Genomic DNA, 21,300 nt, shown 5'->3' with positions numbered 1-21,300 from the left:
TGATACAGTCACTATGTGACAAATGTGCATTATATAATACACACCTCCATGCTGGTCATATGTACAAGTCAAAAGATTCCCATAGAAATGTTAAATATGAGCTTTGTGAAAACAAAATAGTTATATGGATGTGAACATCTAATAGCAAACCACAACTTTTCTGTACTGATGTCAACATTATAAAGATCAACTGCAAACTCAAGAATTGATTTTAACACAACCGAGACTACCCGAGAGCAAAGGTGGTGATGGTCTCCTACCTGTAATGTCCTTGGAGGCGCAGTTCTGTCAGATCCCCAGAGTTTCACAGCTTGATGTCATGATGTAATAGCTGAAACCTTCACTTTTCTATATCTAAACATAACCCAAATCTCTGTAATGTGACACAGTAACCAGTCAACACAGTGAAGGCGTGTCTCAATGGAAAAATTTCATAGCAAGCACAGTGCACATATTATTGTCAGGCAAAAAGTACCACACACTTGGGTGATTTTCTAGGATGGGATGCACAAGTGTCTCTTTTGTAGACCTACTGCACTTTCACAGTATCCTATCAATAAACAGAAATCTGTCACCTTCTTTACCCACAACTGATGCTATGTGATCATTCTATATTATAACCCCACAAATTCTTATCCACAGGTATTTGTATGAGTTGGCTGATTTCATTGGTGACTGATCATCTTGTAGTTATAGCTTACTATGGTTTTTCATTTTGTGAAGTTGACAGCTTTGTATTTACACTGCTTTGAAATCTTATAAATATCTGACTTTATGTTTGCCAGCCAATTTCATTCTAGGTAAGTGTATCACCTCTAAGAAGACTGAGGTTGCCAAGGTGCCTACTTTCATTTTGATAATAGGTAGCTTTAGACACCACTCTACGTTTTTGCAAAACATGTGGCAAACTGTGTTTTGCAGTGAAAGGAAAAAATTGCTACTAACAAAGCGTATCTGTATGATGAGCCAGGTAGTAAGTATGCAGCAATAAAAGCAGTTTCAGTGTCCTACCTACAATAAACGAGTGCTCTGAAGTGGATATAGGCCTAAAGACAGAAACAACAAGGCAACATATGTTTACTAGGCCAAAAAGGGTTGGTCGTGTGAAACCCAGTGACTGTAGAATCCCTGTGGTAACAAAAAACCATTTTCATGCACTAGATTCAGATATAAATGTGGAATCCATGGAAAACTGTGATGACAACAACACGCCGATTCTATATAGTGACAAGCACTTGAGCAGAAACTTCCGCAATAAACGTGAAGACAAACTCAAAGTGAAAATATTCGCTGGTTGCCATGGATGTGAGATCACAAAAATACTACGTTACAGTCATTGTATACAAGCAACTAGTATTGTCAAACCAGGTGCACCCATCCAAGAACTCATTAGAAACATAGGAACTGAAAATGATCGTCATATTGTCGTCATAGCTGGAGCCAATAATGTATATAAAAACGAACTCCACAGTGCAACACAAAACCTTAAGGCAATACTAAATTCAACAGGAGAGAAATCAGTTTTTGTAGTCGGAATTCCACATAGGGATGACCTTTAGGAATGGTCATGTGTGAACGTGGAAATCATAAAAGCAAACAGGCAATATTCAAAGATTTGCAGGGGCTACCAAAATGCATATTTTATAAGTATGGACTCCTTGCAAAGAGACTGTTACATGAGACATGGCATGCACCTTAATAACAGAGGCAAGAAGATTCTGTGCCAAAACATCAGCATGATACTGAAAGCATCTGACAACCAAGAAGTAATTGCTGCTCTTCCAGTTCCTTGCTTGACGCAAGCAGAGCCTGAAGAAATGGTTACTTCTATTGTAGCACTAGAGGTGGAAGCAGCAATTGTACCTACACACATATCAAACGCTGCAGCAGCAATACCTACCACACTTCATCTACAGGATTCAACAGCAGCAGAAGATGAAGCAACATCCAAATCTCCACTGTCACCAGTTGCCACAACAGTGCCTACAGCAGCAGCAGCAGCAGCAGCAGTACCTATCACACTTCATCAGCAAGACTCAACAGCAGCAGAAGAAGAAGCAACCACCGTATCTCCTCAGTCACCAGATGCCACAACAGTGCCTCCAGACACCATAACAGCAGTTCCATCAGTTCCTGTAGTAGCAGCCTCATCCACAATATCATCACAAGGAGGGAAGAGTAGGCATACAACAGTAGATGTGCTACCACTCCAAGTGAACAATTTTTTAGTAAAAGGGAACAAGAGGCAGAAATCCAAAAGTTAAGCCCTGAAAAAGGTTTGAAAACCAATCACCATAGTGTTCAGTGTGTAAGCAATAAGAACATGGATCTTAAAATATGTTACCTTAACGTTCAAGGACTGAAAGATAAAGAACTTATCATAAATGAGTTTGGTCTTGATAACCAGTTTGATATTTTTTGTCTGAGTGAACACTGGGCTAACGAGAATGAACTTGCAGTTGCCAAATTTGACAATTTTAGTATAGTAAATAGCTACTGTAGGAAAGAGGCCATTAGAGGTGGTGTGGCAATTTATTCCAACCAGTCACTCAATTGTACAATAACCAAACTAGACCTAAATTCCTTGTGTCATGAACAGCACTTTGAAGTTACTGGTATACTCATTAATAGTCATAAGCTAATAGTAGTATCCATGTACAGATCACCAAAGGGAAGCATTAACATATTTTTAGAAAAAATGGACATGCTATTGAGTGAATTAAGTAATATTAAATGGCTACACTATGATATTGCAATAGGAGGTGATTTGAATGCTGATTTTGATGTTACTAAATGTAAGGGTAGTGTTGCAGATCTGGAAAACTTACTAAGACAATACAATTTACATCATGTTAATAACAGGCCCACAAGAAACAAAGCATGTTTACATAACATCTTTGTAAACTTCAAGACCACTGAAAACACATGCGAAGTTGTAGTGTTCCCATTCTCTGACCATGACTCCGTATCTCTAAATTATGCAAGTAAAATTCCCCTCAATAGGAGCAATGCAAACAGACCTGTCCCAACAGTTGTGATTACCAGACCCGTAACTGAGGATAAAATTAACACATTTCGTAATTCCCTTGCTGACAGAGACTGGTTTGGCCACTGTAGTGTCGATGGACATTGCACATCAAGTAATGACCTGCAAGCCAAAATAATATTTGATAGATTTTTTAATGCATTCTTGACCCTATCTAACCATAGTATTCCCATAAAGAAAATCAAAATAATGGACAACAGCCACAAATCCAGATCTCAAAACAGACAAAATATATGGTACACTAAACAGCTGACATATCTAGAGAAACAAGTTTTGTTACTGTACAACATATACAATAGTATGAAGTCTGACTGTGCCAAATCAGCCTATGTGGAATGCAGGAATGAATACAAAAAAACCATCCTGCAAGCCAAAAAAACCTACAATGCCAACAGAATACATAATTCCACCAATAAATGCAAAACCGCTTGGAAAGTAATTAACAGTGCTGCCACAGATACTAAAAAAGACAAAATTAATATCCTACCACAAACACTCAATGAGTTTTTTATTAATTCAGTGAAAGAAATAGGAGACGCAATTATCAAACCTGACATTAGTCCATCAGAGTTACTCTCCCAAAATTGGGGTAGACAGTCACTAAATTCAAGCATGCTAACCTTCTCCGAAGTATCGCCTAGATATGTACAAGGGGTCATAAAACAACTGAAATCATCTGATAGCTTAGATATATGTGGCATATCATGCAACCTGCTTAAAAAAGTGTGTGATTGCATTCTCTACCCTTTAACTCATTGCATAAACAAGTGCTTACTTGAGGGATATTTTCCTGATGAGTTAAAACTGTCTAGGATCGTCTCAGTATACAAAAAGGGAGATAAAGACTCTCCATCTAGTTACATGCCTATTTCAATAGTACCCACATTCTTAAAGGTAATAGAATGCACCATGTACCAACAATTATCATCTCACTTTGAGAATCTAGGAATAATTAATGCTACACAATACGGGTTTAGAAAGAATCTGTCGACCATTGATGCAATCAACACGGTAGTCAGTTATATCCTCAAAGTTTTTGAGAACAAAGGCTTTGCTCAGGTCTCATTCTGTGACCTAAGCAAGGTCTTCGACTGTGCTGAGCACACGCCACTACTAGAGAAACTAGAATTCTACGTCATCAAAGGAAACAGACTATTAAAAGCTAATCTCAACAACCGTAAACAGGTAGTTTGTGTTGGTAGGAAAATGTCAAACATAGAAAATGTTAAAGTAGGTGTGCCTCAGGGATCTGTACTGGAGTCCTTCCTGTTTCTGATAATGATCAATGACCTCCCCTCGTTTATTAGATCCACCACTGTATTGTATGCAGATGATACGATTTTTCTTCATAGCAGTAGCAATCTTAATGATCTTAAAACCTGTGCTGAAAATACACTCACTCATGCAGCATATTGGTTCAGAGCAAATGGTTTCTGGCTAAATGAAAATAAAACTCAGCAGATAATCTTCACTCTAAGAGACAAGCCACCATCTGATGACCCTAGTTCTGTTAAATTCCTGGGAGTTTATTTAGATGAAAAGTTATCCTGGGGCCAACATGTAAACTATATTAGTAGTAAGCTATCTAGAGTAATTTATTTATTAAGACAACTCAGAAATTGTAAACCTGAAACATACATCAGATCATCTTATTTTGCATTTTTCCAAAGTATAATATCCTATGGCATTATCTTGTGGGGTAACTGTAGTCATATACATGACATCCTATTATTACAGAAGAAAGCCATTAGGATAATTACAAATTCTTCACATAAGGCTCACTGCAAACCCTAATTTACTAAACAAAAAATTATGACTGTAATAAACCTCTATACAGGGTGAGTCACCTAACGTTACCGCTGGATATATTTTGTAAACCACATCAAATACTGATGAATCGATTCCACAGACCGAACGTGAGGAGAGGGGCTAGTGTAATTGGTTAATACAAACCATAAAAAAATGCACTGAAGTATGTTTTTTAACACAAACCTACGTTTTTTTAAATGGAACCCTATTAGTTTTGTTAGCACATCTGAACATATAAACAAATACGTAATCAGTGCCGTTTGTTGCATTGTAAAATGTTAATTACATCCAGAGATATTGTAACCTAAAGTTGACGCTCGAGTACCACTCCTCCGCTGTTCGATTGTGTGTATCGGAGAGCACCAAATTACGTAAGGATCGAAAGGGAACGGTGATGGACCTTAGGTACAGAAGAGACTGGAACAGCACATTACGTCCACATGCTAACACCTTTTTATTGGTCTTTTTCACTGACGCACATGTACATTACCACCTCCGAGGGGTGAGGTACACGTACACACGTGGTTTCCGTTTTCACTTACGGAGTGGAATAGAGTGTGTTCCTACATGTCAGGCCAATAGATGTTCAATGTGGTGGCCATCATTTGCTGCACACAATTGCAATCTCTGGCGTAATGAATGTCATACACGCCGCAGTACATCTGGTGTAATGTCGCTGCAGGCTGCCACAATACGTTGTTTCATATCCTCTGGGGTTGTAGGCACATCACGGTACACATTCTCCTTTAACGTACCCCACAGAAAGAAGTCCAGAGGTGTAAGATCAGGAGAATGGGCTGGCCAATTTATGCGTCCTCCACATCCTATGAAACACCCGTCGAACGTATACCTCACCCCTCATGGTAATGTACATGTGCGTCAGTGAAAAATACCAATAAAAAGGTGTTAGCATGTGAACGTAATGTGCTGTTCCAGTCTCTTCTGTACCTAAGGTCCATCACCGTTCCCTTTGGATCCTTACGTAATTCGGTGCCTTCCAATACACACGATCGAACAGCGGAGGAGTGGTACTCAAAGTGTCAACTGTAGGTTACAATATCTCCGGATGTAATTAACATTTTACAATGCAACAAACGGCACTGATTACGTATTTGTTTATATGTTCAGATGTGCTAACAAAACTAACAGGGTTCCATTAAAAAAAACGTAGGTTTGTGTTAAAAAACATACTTCCGTACATTTTTTTATGGTATGTATTAACCAATTACACTAGCCCCTCTCCTCACGTTCGGTCTGTGGAATCGATTCGTCAGTATTTGATGTGGTTTACGAAATATATCCAAGGGTAATGTTAGGTGACTCACCCTGTATATACAATGTCTTAATCTTTACGAAGAAGAACCTACAAGATGTGAAACGTAGAGAAAATGTACATTGTTACAACACAAGAAGCATCAAACACATATACACGCCTTACCACAGACTATCAAAATCAATAAATAGCTATGAAGTCACAGGGCAAAACTATTTAATAAGCTGCCACATGCCATACAGGATCTTCCTGAACATACATTCAAAGAAAGACTGCATGAATGGTTTATTGCCCACCCATTCTATGATATCAATGAATTCTTCAACTGTAAAATACAGTAATCCAACAGATGACCCACTGTACATTTATTGTAATATAAGCTAAAATATTTCAGTATTCAATACCTTATCACACTGTATTATAAATTGTAACTTCATTTGACGTTGTCAATTGCTGTAGTGGCCTAAAGACAATAAAATCTTTATTATTATTATTATTATTATTATTATTATTATTGAAGAGGTTAATCATTTCTGTCATGGTGAGATGGACTTTTCATAATGCACAATCATTACATAGAACTTGACTAATGTAAAGAGTGTAGACAAAAATATATGTAAACCTAACATATTAGGACCAGAGAGCGAGCATAGGTCACCAGTTGCTTAATCTTACCATTAACATACATAAGTATTACTTTTGAATGCATTATGGTAACAGCAGTGATCAATGTCTTATAAATAATTACTATTAAAAACAGTCTTGATCACGATTTATTTAACAAGGTGACCGGTTTCGACCACTACTGTGGTCATCTTCAGACCATTGAGTAGGAACCTCTTTCTGTTGGAGAATCACTACTGCAGTAGTGATTCTCCAACAGAAAGAGGTTCCTACTCTATGGTCTGAAGATGACCACAGTAGTGGTCGAAACCGGTCACCTTGTTAAATAAATCGTGATCAAGACTGTTTTTAATAGTAATTATACATAAGTATGGTTTTAAATTATTCACAGGAAATCAAAGTGACATTCATGAAACCAGTTGACAAATTTACTTTATAGTGTTTGTTTTGACGTTTGTATTTTTAAGGGATAGAAAACATAGACTAATCTCTAAAAACAGATCAAAAGACAGTGTTACTTGATGAATAACATGTGAAACTGAAAGGAATATGAGGTTGCCACTGAATGATATAATGAAGCTAATGTTTTTTATTCAAAAACGTATTTTACATAGAGTTTTGGGAGAGAATGAAAAATAGTAAGTAATTCTTAAGCAATTGCAAAATTATTTCCCAAATTGTTTAATACATTTAATATACATGCATGTGTATATAACCCACTCACTTTTAAATTTAAGGAATTTTCATTAGGCACATAAGTGTTATATACATGAAGAACATCAAGGAGAGAATTATTATACTGATTCAGCATTACAGCCTTCTACTGATATGTAACAGTCTTCTCTTCTATCAAAGAGTACAATACTGTCCAAAGTATTTGTTCATTTCTAATCATGTTCTCACTGATGCAATATGTGAATTAGCTGACACTGACTAAGCACATCTCACAGTTTCACTTGATGAATCAGCACTTCAGCAGAACGCACATGACAAGAGTTACTTATACTTATATAAACACACACACTTACACATCCTTTGATCCTTTGTAGGTCTTCTATTACAAACTACCAAGTCTTGGCAGTAACAGGTAATGTTCATTAAATATTTCATAATTTATGCTTTAAGCCAATATGAATGTGACTATCTGCATTTCTTTATTTGACCACAGATTCATCTAGCCCCCAAAGATCATACCAGGGGCCACACATATTTCCTGTCGTCTGAGAGCGTTGATCAAATCTAGACCCTCTGTCAGGCTTGCTTAGTCGTTTCTTAAGCGTCTGTCCATAGGAAAGTAATCCATTCACAGATGCTCTACGATGATGATCCTCTATTAGTAAATAATAGTTGCTGTTGGACTCATCTGAATCACTGTCTGATAAGTCTTCTGTCTGGACAGCAACTGCTGCCTTTTCATTTGTCTTCTTCTCTTCTGTTGTCTTCTTCTCTTCAGACTCCACTGCTGATGGCACATCAACCAATGAACGATGCTGCCAGAGGGCCATTCCTTCGAGCACATCTCCATTTACAGAATTCTGTGGCCGCCTAAATTTCCATAAGGATCGGGTTCTTTTAACGATTGTAGGTGGTTGTAGCTGTTTCTCGTTTGAACTAAATCTGCCTAGAGTGGCCAAATGAGCCAAACTTGATGCTTGCTTGCTGACTATCTGATGATTATTTTGCATTTCATGCTGACCGGTGTTGTTGTTAACATCTTGCCACAGGTCAAGAGCAGATTTGTACAGCAACCATCCTCTTAACTTCTCCTTGCTGAGAGTCAGAGATGCAGCTTTCTTTGATGAATGTTTCCTGCAAAATAAGTTCAATTTTAAACTTATGTTTTACACAAACTCAAGAAAGAATTGACTGTAATCAGTGGAAAAAATTGTGTTTCGTTTTCGAGGACCAGTCTTCATTCTCAAGTGCTGAATGACATTTAAATTTTCATTACTTAAAATCTTACTGTGACTAAACAATAGTCTCCAAAAACTGTGAAACAGAGGTTTTCTTTATTCTAAAAAATGATGTATTTGCTTACCATACTGCATCTTCAGGCTATAATATAATCAGATGTATCTGTAGTTTACATTACTATTTCTCTGAAAATCCTCACCTTATTTACCATTTATACACTATGGTAATATTCTCTGTTGTTACAAAAGCTAAGCTCAGGACAGACAAATAAATGCAGATACATTTTTAATTTTGTTTTGAGCTGCTCATGATTTCAAATTTCTTTCTTCACATTGGATGGAGTAAACTGGAGGCCTGCATGAAAACTATTTTATGTCGTGTCTGGTGTTTATGTAATAATTCCAAGATCCTTAAAGAAACTTCTGCAATTTATGCAATATTCTTAATGCAAGTCAGAAACAAGAGTGGACCCAGTACCAATCCTTCTGGGACTCCACATCTTATGTTCTCTCAGTCTGAGGTTAGATTCATTTATGATATAATCTCTCTACATGATTGTCTACTTCCTTTTCATTCATTCTTCATCCATTCATTCGTTCATTGTGTTCCATAGGCATTCATGACATAGACTAGGTCAATAAGCAGATTAAAAAAAAAAAAAAAAAAAAAAAAGCAAAAGCAAATCGTAGAAACTTAACCACCTTTTTTGAAACTAAACTGTGATGTAATTAACAAGCCCAGCTCAGAAAAATTAGTCAATATTCTATTTCCTCAAAAACTTTTGAGACTACTGGAACAGTGAAATGGGTCTGCAATTAGAGATTCTATTCATATCTGACATTTTATGTACGAGTGATAATACAGCATATTTAAGACTGTCATGAAGTATCCAGAGAGCCATTGACACTAAGGGCAGTACCATCAAGTCAGTACAAAATTTTAATACTGTATAAGAAACCACCACTGCTGGCAAAATTACTACATTTAGTGTCCTGATTACAGGGTTAATCACAGTGAGACTAATGCTTTTGCATTTAGTTGTTTATTAGTAAGTACAATGTTTGCTGCCTTGGTGAGTAACTAATCATTGAATTTGATGGCCAATAATTTCAATGCATCATTTATTTTGCAACTTTATTTTGGGAAATCAATTTTAATTGCACTGTTATTTATGTTTGTTACTTGTTTAATAATGTTTCCAATTATTTTTCATATTCCAGAAGTTTCATTTTTCATATTCTTGGTGTGCTTTATTATTTGAGCATAGGCTGTTGTTTCACATTTTATAAGATGATGTGAATTCTGACATTTTTAATAACATGTTGTGATGACACAACACATTGCACTTAGAACTTAAGCTGCAAGCAACAACAATAAAGACTCTCCATGGTTATTACTTACTCCAGCCGACAGAATAAGTGGTGCACCCAGAAGATATAGTCAAATGTCAATGTAACTTTGTACATCAGCGATACGTGAATGTTTAGAGTTGTAGTTCTCTGTGATGGGTAGAGTCACTGTCAGAGTGCTTTAGTGTTTATCCTGTTTAGTGTTGTTGCCAGAGCTGGTAGGCTATACAGGGACGAACAAAAATATGGAAACACCAAAAACACAACATGTTACCATGCTTAATGTATTGACAGAAAACCAATGCCATTCAAAACAGTTTCTAGTCCTCTCAGAATGGATAAATACAGGTCTGGTACAGTTTGCAAGGGAGCGTTATACCATTATTCCTGCAAAATAGTGGTAAGCTTAGGTAACACTGATGGAGGTGGATAAGATCACACATCCCTCTCTCCAAAGTTGAGAACAAAGGCTCAATAATATTGACGTCTGTTGTCTGTGGTGGCCAAGGGAGATCCTTATACTCGCATAACCAGTTCTGAATGATGTGAGCTGTGTGTGAGCAGTGACCTTGTTGTCTTGGGACCCAGCATCACCATGGAGAAACAAACAATGTACAACAGGGTGGACCTAATTAGCCAAAATGGTACACAATGCTTTGCAATAATGTGGCCTTGCAGAGTAACCATAGGGACCACACAGTACCCTGATATGGCTGCTCCAATCATCACTGAACCTCCAACATGTTTCATTCTTGGGATGTGCACTTGGTCAGAAGTGGGAAACAGTGTGAAATAAGATTCATCCAACCAAATGAAATTCCTCCATTATGCCATATTCCAGGTTTTATGGCTTCAGCACCACATTTTCCAGTTATGGGCATTTGCATCACTGATAAGTGGTTTTGAAATTTCGGCTCTTTATGCGATTCTTGGTGTATGGAGCTGCCTTCATGCTGTTTTAGTGCTGGCTGGGTTTGAGAGTGCTACTTTTGGTAGTGTAATGACTTTTTGGGCTGTCATCCTCTTTATTTTTCATCACATTCCTCTTTAATGACTGCCTGTCATGATCACTCAACACACATTTTTGTCCATGTTGTGACTTGGCAGATGACATTTTCTCACTTCCCCTGTATTCAGTATAAATCTTTGGTAAGGTGCCTCTTGAAACACCAAAAACACTGTGGCTCCCTTAATTACAGAAGCACCCAGGCTATGAACACCAACAATTTGCCCTCAGTCAAATTCACTTAGCTCTGACACAGTGCACTCACAGCTATACAGATCTCCGTTCTGCCCATGACTGACACCTGCAACTTACTGAGGACATTGCACAGATGGCAGTCTTGGTCAAATACATAGCACAACCTGAAGGCTTGACCAGGATTTGCATTTATGTTCAAGTATGAATTTCTCATGGTGTTGTCTTATAAAAGGGCATGAACAAAGTCAGATGTTGAGTGAGCACTGTGAAGGACATGGAGGTGCCTTATTATCATGTGAGACAGTGTTATCAGCATCTGACAGAGTTTGAAACCGGATTCATTTTGGGTCTCCATTTGGCCAGGTGGTGGAGTCATGCAGTTGCCAGATCTGTGGGGCATTTGGGTGTTACAGTGGCCCATGTTGGACTGCATGGCAAATGTTCTCATCCTCACAATTGTTGCCAATCATATCTGACTACCCCAAGGGAGAACTGCTGTATTGTGCACCACACACTTCATAAAACCTTCACATCTGCCTCTGCCATCCAAGAACAAGTAATGAATTCTCTGCAAAATTCTGCATTATTTGACACAGTTAGTTATGGGCTAACAGCAGCTGGACTAGGGAACTACCACCCCATGCATAGATTGTCATTAACACTACAAAAAATGGCTGCATTTGGAATGGTTCCATGACCAAGAAGCATGAAGTGCTGATGAATTTTGTTCAGTAATGAAACGTAGTACTGCATTACTCCAGATGACCTTCAATGGCAAATATGGCTATAACATAGTGAGAGGGCTCATTCTTCCAATGATTTGGAGAGGAACAGCACATTATGGCACATAGAGCCATTGGGTGTGACTCCAGGGCATGGGTGACAGTGACTGAGGAAACTCTATTGGCAAAACGGCGTGTCACAGCGTCCTGTGTCTTTATGTGTTACCTCGCATGTGACAGTCTTGTGGCACCGTTTTTCAGTTGGCCAGTGCCTGTCCACATACAACCTACGTGTCTAAAAATTGTCTGTGTGATGTTGAGGTGTTCCACTGGTCATCAAGATCACCAGATTCATACCTGATAGAACATGTAAGAGACCAGATCGGACAGTATCAAGAACCTAAGGACTAGTTACAAGAGTTGTAGGCCAGCGTGCCCCTTGAAAAGATAAAACAGCTTTGTGACACCCTCCCAGCTGAATTAATGCCTGCATCCAAGAGGGAGAGGGACTCATAATCGTGTTCATACTGCCAAATACATTGTAAATTTGACTTGATATTGTAATCACTGGAAAATCATCACAAATCCTCTGATTCAATGAAGTTTCATTTTGTTCCCTGTGCCCATTCTGGATGCTCCACTTCTTTTGTCAGACACTGCATATAATATAAGATTTTAATGTAACTGTACTGTATACAAGAGAGAAACACGATCATCCTCACCACAGTAGAAGTATGCAAATATTCATGTGAACAGTTCATTTCAGAATAATTTCAAGGATCATGAAAGTGTCTAATCAATGGTAGGAATGATGGTGAAATTTCATATTATGTAATAAGAACATCTGCTGATGACAGCTTAACTGAGCTGGAACATGTATAGCTCTAAAACTGTTAAACATAAAAGTATTGACGTGAAAGGCAAATCCCAGTCAATTATTTGTTCTACAAGAATAGCACTGAAAAGTACTAAATTACTTTGAATTACTATTAATAATTATTTCTCATATTTTTCAGAAAATTTAGTTACATTATCAATGAACTGTGTGTGCTAAAATGAAGTCATCATCCATCAAACCAAACAAATAGAAATAGTTTAAAAAATGTGGATATTGTGTGTGCAGCTGGCTCTAAAGACAGAAATATTCATTGACTCTTAATACTCAATTAACAGTTTATATTGAGCTAATTTGGTTGTACTTACTTTGAAGTTTCATCATCTGAGTAATCAACTTCAGGAGCAGGTGGTGGGTCATTACTAAAGCCACTGTCATTGCTACTGTGGAGGCTGGTGCTTGCCCCTGTGGTTCTAAGAGGGGGCAGTGGTGGTGGGGGTAACTTGCGTCTCGGTACTGGAGCAGGAAGAGATGGTGGGGGTCCAATGTTAATATGGGTAGGAACACTCTGATTGTGACCAGGCTGAAACAAGAAAATTAATACATTTTAAATAAATTAACAACTCTGAACAACTGTTATGTACCAAAGATATTTTATATATAATGTTAAAAATTTTTGCAGTTGTTCGACTTCTTCTGTATAGTGAGGTTTAGGGAGTCCATTTAACACAGACTCATGGAGATGTAACATGAATCTTGTAAATTTCCTATCTTACTAAAAAAGAGTGTGAGAACCAAGGAACTGGTACATTCTGTGGCAAACAATGGCTCTGTAGTCACAACAACTTCTTTAACCATTACATAAATATAAGGTGTATCAGATAGCTAAAAAAGTGGAATCTTGAATTCAAATAAACCTAACTGTCAATGATTCCATGAAAAGAGGATAATAATAAGTATTCCGTGTGACTGTGGATGGAACAAGAAGCAGTAGTAAAATGACAAATTTCCATAAAAATTTTGGAATGGAAGAGAATGAAAATAAAGGCTGAATGTTGTGAAATAATGCATGTGTTATGATTTCTGCTTTGTTATTGCCGTGTTAGAACATATTAAAATACACAGCTGTTATTTTTTTGTATTCATGTGAAAAATTATAAAGCTGAAATTAGATGAATATTTTATGAAATTGTCTGTTTTTAAACACTGATGTAACCAGTATCATTACATTCAGAATTGAACAAAACAGTTAATTTTAACTGGTAATTAAAACCATAAGGTTAATTACTTTCCTTTATTAGAACTTTAATATTATACCAGGAAATAAATTGCAGTACACATATAAAGCTTCTACATTTAAAAAATAGTCTCTTGTATTTACAGTTACTTTAGTAAGTGCACGTGAAATGAACTGGAAGAAAAAAATTTAATGTGAAAACACTAAAATTGAAAAATCCACTAGACAAAACAAAATATTATGTAATTTCATGCTTTTTATCTTTTAGCACAAAACGATAACTGTTTAATGCAAAATGTTCTCTCTTCACAGACAAACAAATATAATTGTTTTCTGCAGTTGTGACATCACCCAGATTTATTGACTCATTTTTGTACATTGAACAAACAAAGCAAATTTTGCCATTTGTCTTTGGGTACTGACATTGTCAAATCATTTGTCAGTTACTGAAATTCGTGTTGAGTATGTCAAAGTTACTGAATGCATATCAAAATCAGTGAACCCTGTGTCAAATTCTTTGGATTTTTTGTATCTTTTAAACACAGTCTGGAACAGTGTATGGCAAAGGCAGGGCAATCAGGATGAAAAGAAATTACTTTTTCACTTAATATGAAGACAGGGCAGCTTAAGGCAGTTGATGACTAACAGAGGTAGAAAATAGAAAGCTGTAGACAGTTAGCACTGCTAAGTCTACACTGTTGACAATAATTACAAAATAGGAATCAAATTGTGATACCAAGCACAGTACGTTTGAGACCAGGGAAAAGCTTACAAGAATGGCTAAACAAAATGATGTAGTGACAGTGTTGTCTGTTTAGTACAAACAAGCTAGGCCTCAGAATGAATTCATACCAGGACCTCAGTTGCTGAAAAGAGCTTCCAAAACAGACAAGTACAGTATTGAATTTTTTGCTAATCCAGGCTGGTTGAAGTGTTTTAAGAAAAGGAGTGGTGTAGTATGAGGGTGAATCAAATATTCTGGATTTTTCTATAAATTTATTTTAGTTTCATAAAAATTCATGCACATGGACTTATTTTTCTATGTAGACTCCTGAAAGGTACCATTGCCATCAGATCTGTGCCTGGCTGCTTCCTTTAGTGGTCCAAACAAATGAAAATCACAGAATGGTAAGTGTGGACTGTATGGAGGATGTTCTAATGTAGTCCAGAAAAATCCCCCTTTTTTTTGCTGTAGGCAGCTGTGTGGGGTTGAGCATTGTCATGAAGCATGATCACATCCTAGATTGGAAATCCATGACTTTTCTGATGATATGCAAATTCTATTTGATCCAACAATTGGGGATGGTATGCTGAGTTCACGGTATGATGTTTGTGGAGAAAAGTGTTGAGAAGAACTTTAAAATAAAAAAAAAGTCTGTTGTGAGGATCTTCCCCATTGGGAGACTGGCAGAACTAATGAGCAGCATTCTCAACCATTTCCATCCCAGTAAAACCTTTCTCAAGGTGTTGTCCCCTATTTGTGCCACTAACGTTTTCAAAATTTTGGAAAGTTTCACACTCTCCTGTGAAAAACTTGATTATAATCCACTGCGTAAAAGATGATGGTACCTTTTGCTCTGGCCCTGTGATTCTGACCAAAGAAATGGTGCAACAATATTCTAACTGTGCAGAAATGTCACTGGAAATGAAAGCAACAGTAAGCAGAGATCATGATGCTCTTCATCTACAAAAAGGCAAGCAAAATAAAAATTCCAATTTACATTTGATTCACACTTATACTGAAATACTTTTGCAGTGAAGCTAACCAGTTTTACTGACCATTACTACAAATAAGTTACATTCTACATTGCCAACCTAAAATACCATGACATAGAGGTACTTACTCCGTACAAAATGTACTGTAGTCAAATGGGACCAAATAAAAATCACTGTGGTTGAGCTTCTCATTATAAACCCAAGTTCTTGCTATGGTACTCTAATATATCCTTTTCCCAATATTTACTTTTTTCTCATATTTATTTGATTGGTTACTGTTTTTATGGTCCCTACTGAATACATTCACTGGAATACTCTCTAAAATTTTGAAGCCATTAGGGATGAAATTTATGAAGCAACAACTTATGCAGAAACCAGACTGCACTTCCAAAAGTAATAAGTATGAAATGGAGGCAATAGCTGAGAGGGTAACAATATAACCTACCCCAACATTATTCAACATTTACAAGGAGCAAGCAGTAAAGGAAATCAAGGTGAAACTTGGAAAAGGACTTGAAGTTCAGGGAGAAGAAATAAAAACTTTAAGATGTGTCAATGATATTATAATTCTGTCAGCAACAGGAAAGGACTTGGGAGGTCAGATGAACAGAATGGATAAGATGTTGATAGGAGGTTATAAGATGAACATTAACAACAGTGAAATGAGGGTATTGGAATGTAGTCAATGTAGATCAGGCAATGCTATGAGAACTGATGAGGTAATGACAGACTAAAAATAGTAGATGAGTTCTACAGATGGACTGTACAGGCAAGGTGATGATACAAGTTTTTGAAATGTGTCACTATAGAATAATGGTGAAGATTTGATTGGTATATTGAATAAATAATAATTCAAAGAGTAATGACAATTATGACAAAACTTGATAGGTTGAAAGAACTCATCCTGAAAGTATCCTAAAGAGAAATGACACCTTCATGACAACCATCATGGATTTTGTTTAAATAAATAAATAAAGAAAGAAAGAAAGAATTGATTATGTCAAACACAGCTCATACTTTTCTCACATGACATCATGAAAGCCACGGATGAAGGCAGACAGACAGATGCAGTGTTTCTTGGCTTCCAAAAAGCATTGAATCAGTACCACACAAATGCCTGTTATCAAAAATCATTTATAAGGGTTATGAAGCAAGATTTGTGACTGGATGGATGATTTATTAGTGGGGAGGACACAGCTTGTTGTCATGGATGGGGAATCATTGACAGATGTAGAAGTAACTTCAGATGCACCCCAGGGAAGTGTGTTAGGATCCTTACTGTTAATGTTGTATATTAATGACCTTGCAGACAATATTAACAGTAATCTCAGATGATGTAGCTATCTATAGCAAGGTACCATCTGAAAAAAGGTGCACAAATATTCACTTGAAGCTTGATATGTGTGGTACAAAGTACAAAGATTAATAACTCACATTAAATGTTTAGAAATGTAAAATTGTGCACTTCAGAAAACGAAAAATGTAGTATCCTATGACTGCAGCATTAGTGAGTCACTGTTGGAATCTATCAACTCATACAAATACTTGTGTGCACCAATTTGTAGGGATATGAAAGTGAACAATCATATAGTCTCAGCAGAGGGAAAGGCAAGGGCAGGCTGGGGAACATTGATAGAACACTAGGTAACTGCACTCAGTCTACAAATGAGATTGCATTCAAAATATTCAAACACTTGTGCAACCTATAATAGAAAACTGCTCAAATGTTTTGGACTCATCCAAATGGTACTAATGGGGGATACTGAATGGGTATAAAGAAAGGCAGTATGAATGGTCAGGTTTGTTTGACTCATGGAAGAATGTTATGAAGAAGCTGAAAGAAGTGAATTGGTAGATGCTTGGAAATAGATGTAAACTATCTAGAGAATGCCCACTTAGAAAGTTTCTAGAAAACTACTTTAGGCGTTGAAGGTAGGGATCTACTACAACCTCCTATGTATCACTCTCACAGAGTCAGGAAAGACTGATTACGTATTGGTAAAATCAAACAACGGAAAATCCAGGCTGGAATAGTGACAGTATTATGAAAAGGGTAGAGTTCTACTCACCATGCAATGAAGACATTGAGTCACAAACATGTACAACAAAAAGGCACCAAAACAAATAAGCTTTCAGCCAAAAGGCCTTTTTCTGAAGTAGACAACACTCACACACATTCATGCTAACACAGCTCGGACACACACATGACTCTGTCTCTAAGTGCTGAGGCCAGTCTGGCCAGAGACAGTGACAGAGACAGTGATCATGTATGTGTGTGAGTTGTGTTGGTGTGAATGTGTGTGAGTGTTGTCTACTTCAGAAGGTCTTTTACCGAAAGCTTAGTTGCTTAGCAGTCTTTTTGTTGTGCCTGTCTGCAGCTCACCGTCTCCACCATGTGGTGAGTAGCAATCTATCCTTTCCATAATATTATATAATGATGAGGTAGAGATTTTGAAGCCAGATTTTAAACTGTAAGACACTTCAGCAGCAGGAAAAAAGGAAAATTAAAGTGATGGGATCTTGATAAATTGAAATACCAGAGGTTGTTGAGAATTTCAGAGGGAATGTTTGGCAGTGACTGACTGGGGAAGGGAATACAGTAGAAGATGAGTGGGTAGCTTCAAGAGATGAAATAGTGAAGGTAGCAGAGGATGAAACAGGTAAAAATACAAGACTTATTAGAAATCCTTGGGTATCATATCACAGGAAATATTTAATTTAATTGATGAAATGAGAAAATATAAAAATGTAGTATATGAAGCAGGCAAAAGGGAACACAAACTTCAAAAAAATGAGATTTACAGGAAGTGCAAAATGGCTAAGTAGTAATGTCTAGAGTGCAAATGTAAGGAATTAGAAGCATACATCACTAGTGGAAAATAGATATGACCCATAGGGAAATAAAGAGATTTTGGGAGGAAAGAGAAGCAACTATATGAATATCAAGAGCTCAGATGAAACACCAGTGCTAAGCACTGAAGCGAAAACTGAAAGGTTGAAGGAGTATATAGAGGGCTATGCAAGGGAAGCGAACTCGAAGGCAGTATTGTAGAAAGGGAAGAGAACATAGATGAAGGTGAGATGGGAGATACAATACTGTGAGAAGAATTTGACAGAGCACTGAAAGAGCTAAGTTGAAACAAGGACCCTGTAGTAGACAACATTTTGTCAGAACTAACAATACCATGACAAAAGTATTCCACCTGGTATGCAAGACGCATGAGATGAGTGAAATACGTTTATATGATTAGTGAAAACTCTGGAAAGAAAATAAGCAATGGAAAGAGAAATCCCATACTTACCAGCTATACATTGTGAATTGGATAGACAGATAAAAAAAAAGCACATTGTAGCATAGCTTCTATCCAGTCTATGTGATAACTTCCTTTATGCTCAAACAGAATGTGCACAGCTGTTTACTATGCTTGTCTGATTGCTGCTTTGTAGAATCAAAGGCTATAACTTGTTTTGTGCCCTCTCTTCCCAGTTTCCAGCAATAATGACTTACAAAAGCAGAAAAACTATTTTGTGTTAAATCTTGTGTAACTTTATGCCACAAGTGCGTCATTCCTCCCTGAATAATATGTTGTAGTAGAAATTTAGACTGCAAATTTACCTAATACATGAGATTTGGGTTAGCAGATACAAGGAAGGTTAACCATTCAAACTATGATCATTTACATTATCATAGTTTAGGAATGAAAAACGACTGTGTTTTGTTACTCTGTGTAAGTAATTCTGTAAACTAGTCAGTAACAGTAGTCAAGATGCTTGCTTGTGGTTTTCTAACCATGAAAATGTATCTTATCAGAAAATATTTCTTTTACAGTGGAATGTAATGTTTAGTATTCCCATTATGCCACTCATCAACTACGCAAAAGCCATGTAACGCACCTGTCTTCTTACTGGTCGGTGATTCATGGGGGGAGAGCCTACTCTAGCAGACTGTGGTGCAGGGGCACGAGAGTGGGTATTGCTAAGAGAAGGGTTGGGGCTGTGGCCTGCTTTACCCGGAGGACTACTGCTGCCACCTCTGTGATGGGCTGGTGTTGCTGCTCCATTGCTGATTGCATCAAGGCAAGCACTGTCTGTTGGTGAACTGAAAAAACAAGAAGTGGATGTAATTAGAAATGGTTACTCTGATTTGCCTTCGAAAAACATTCAAACTACAAATTAAAGTGAATATATCATAATGCTAGTTAAATTGTTTGTTATATGTAGTCCATTTCTCATACAAATCTTATTTTGTACTCTCCTGAAGCTGTCAACTCTTATGACCTCCTGAATACTTTTATAGATGATTAAAATTCTTCTGGGTGTTGTACTGTGTTATTATCTGAAATGTAAACTACCTTAAAACTATAAAACCAACATTTTGACCATATTGCAATGGTGTACCTGAGAGTAAGACTCATTTTACTGGAGGAAAAGTTCTCCAATTTGTCACAAACTACCAGTGTGAATTCCTCATGTTGCTGGGGCTTTATTGGCATGAGCATATAATAGGCTAGGCATGATGAGAGGGAGAGGGTAGGACTATCCAGTTTGTTGATGATCGTTGATGCTCGAGATCATCACTTGGCTTCTGGTGGGCACATTTTCTTCCTGGCATGCATGGAAATGTGTTGACTGTTCCTATACAGCTATTTGTTTAGGCTGTCATGTCCATAATCAGTGAGGTTTCTGTCCCACTCATGGGCTGTTAGACCTGGAGAGATGGCAGTTTGTAGTGATCCTCTGCATTAATGTTGTCAGGCAGCTTAATAATTTCAATCGCCTCTCATATTTTAAAGTATTTTATATTTTAGGCAATTAGGCAGTACAACACCAGATGAATTTTAATTGTCTTGACACCAACTGCAGAAACCTACATATTTATGTCAATACTTTTATGGTTTATAGGTTCAGAATACACATTTTTCATTATCATTTTTTTCTCCATCATATGATGTGATGGTCAGGATGCATCATAATGTAGCACAAAGCAGTTTCTTCTGCTTCATTCATCCTTTAGTATCCCATTATGAGTATGAATACCTCTCTGTCATGATGTCATTTGGATATGCTCTTTAGTTAATTCTTAAATTATGTGTCTGTTTTTAAATGCACTCCAGCCATAAATCAATTTGTTTACATTATAGTTTACATCTACCTGTTAATGTGGAAACCCAGTGCTTGTAAGTGAGATCATTATCCATGGTGATGAATTTTTGGATGTAGTATTTTCTTCTATTTTTTAAAAAATGAAACAGGAGGTAACTATGTTTTAGAATTTGGAGGTCTGCTTCTACATCACTGGGGTGGTAATTGTTTTTAATGACGTGGTCTGCAAATGTGGAACATATGATGTCACTTTTCAGTGCTCTTAGATGTCCTGAGTATCTTATCCTGAAATTCCTACAGCTGTCCAATGTATACTGAATTGCAGTCCTTATAGGTTGGCTGGTATATACCTGCTTTGTTGAATTTCCCTGTGGTAGTGTTGAGTATTTTTAATCTTTTCTGCAGTGTGTTTTTTGTTTAATATACCACATGTATACCTAGATTTTTTATAATTTTACCTATTCTGTGAGT

The 21,300-nt window shown here is 37.1% G+C and overlaps 1 protein-coding gene across 2 annotated transcripts in view; it reads right to left on the bottom strand.

Moving 5' to 3' along the window:
- Nucleotides 1–7,412: 7,412 nt before the first annotated feature.
- The window catches only part of LOC124776992 (brain-specific angiogenesis inhibitor 1-associated protein 2-like), an 886,269-nt gene continuing 872,381 nt past the window's right edge, over nucleotides 7,413–21,300 (bottom strand). The window contains exons 10-12 of one of the 2 annotated variants that reach the window (XM_047252239.1): nucleotides 19,621–19,825; nucleotides 13,142–13,356; nucleotides 7,413–8,561 (exon numbers count right to left, since the gene is read on the bottom strand). In XM_047252239.1, coding sequence (XP_047108195.1) covers nucleotides 7,907–8,561; nucleotides 13,142–13,356; nucleotides 19,621–19,825 — 1,075 coding nt within the window. In that variant the 3' untranslated portion in view covers nucleotides 7,413–7,906. Of the gene's footprint in view, nucleotides 8,562–13,141; nucleotides 13,357–19,620; nucleotides 19,826–21,300 lie in introns of those variants that run through there. The other variant, XM_047252240.1, reaches the window with a different exon arrangement.

The sequence above is a fragment of the Schistocerca piceifrons genome, chromosome 2 (genome assembly GCF_021461385.2).
Source record: "Schistocerca piceifrons isolate TAMUIC-IGC-003096 chromosome 2, iqSchPice1.1, whole genome shotgun sequence".
Taxonomy (NCBI): Eukaryota; Metazoa; Arthropoda; class Insecta; order Orthoptera; family Acrididae; genus Schistocerca; species Schistocerca piceifrons.
The sequence above is the reverse complement of the archived record's forward strand: the minus strand, read 5'-3'. Positions and strand labels throughout refer to the sequence as shown.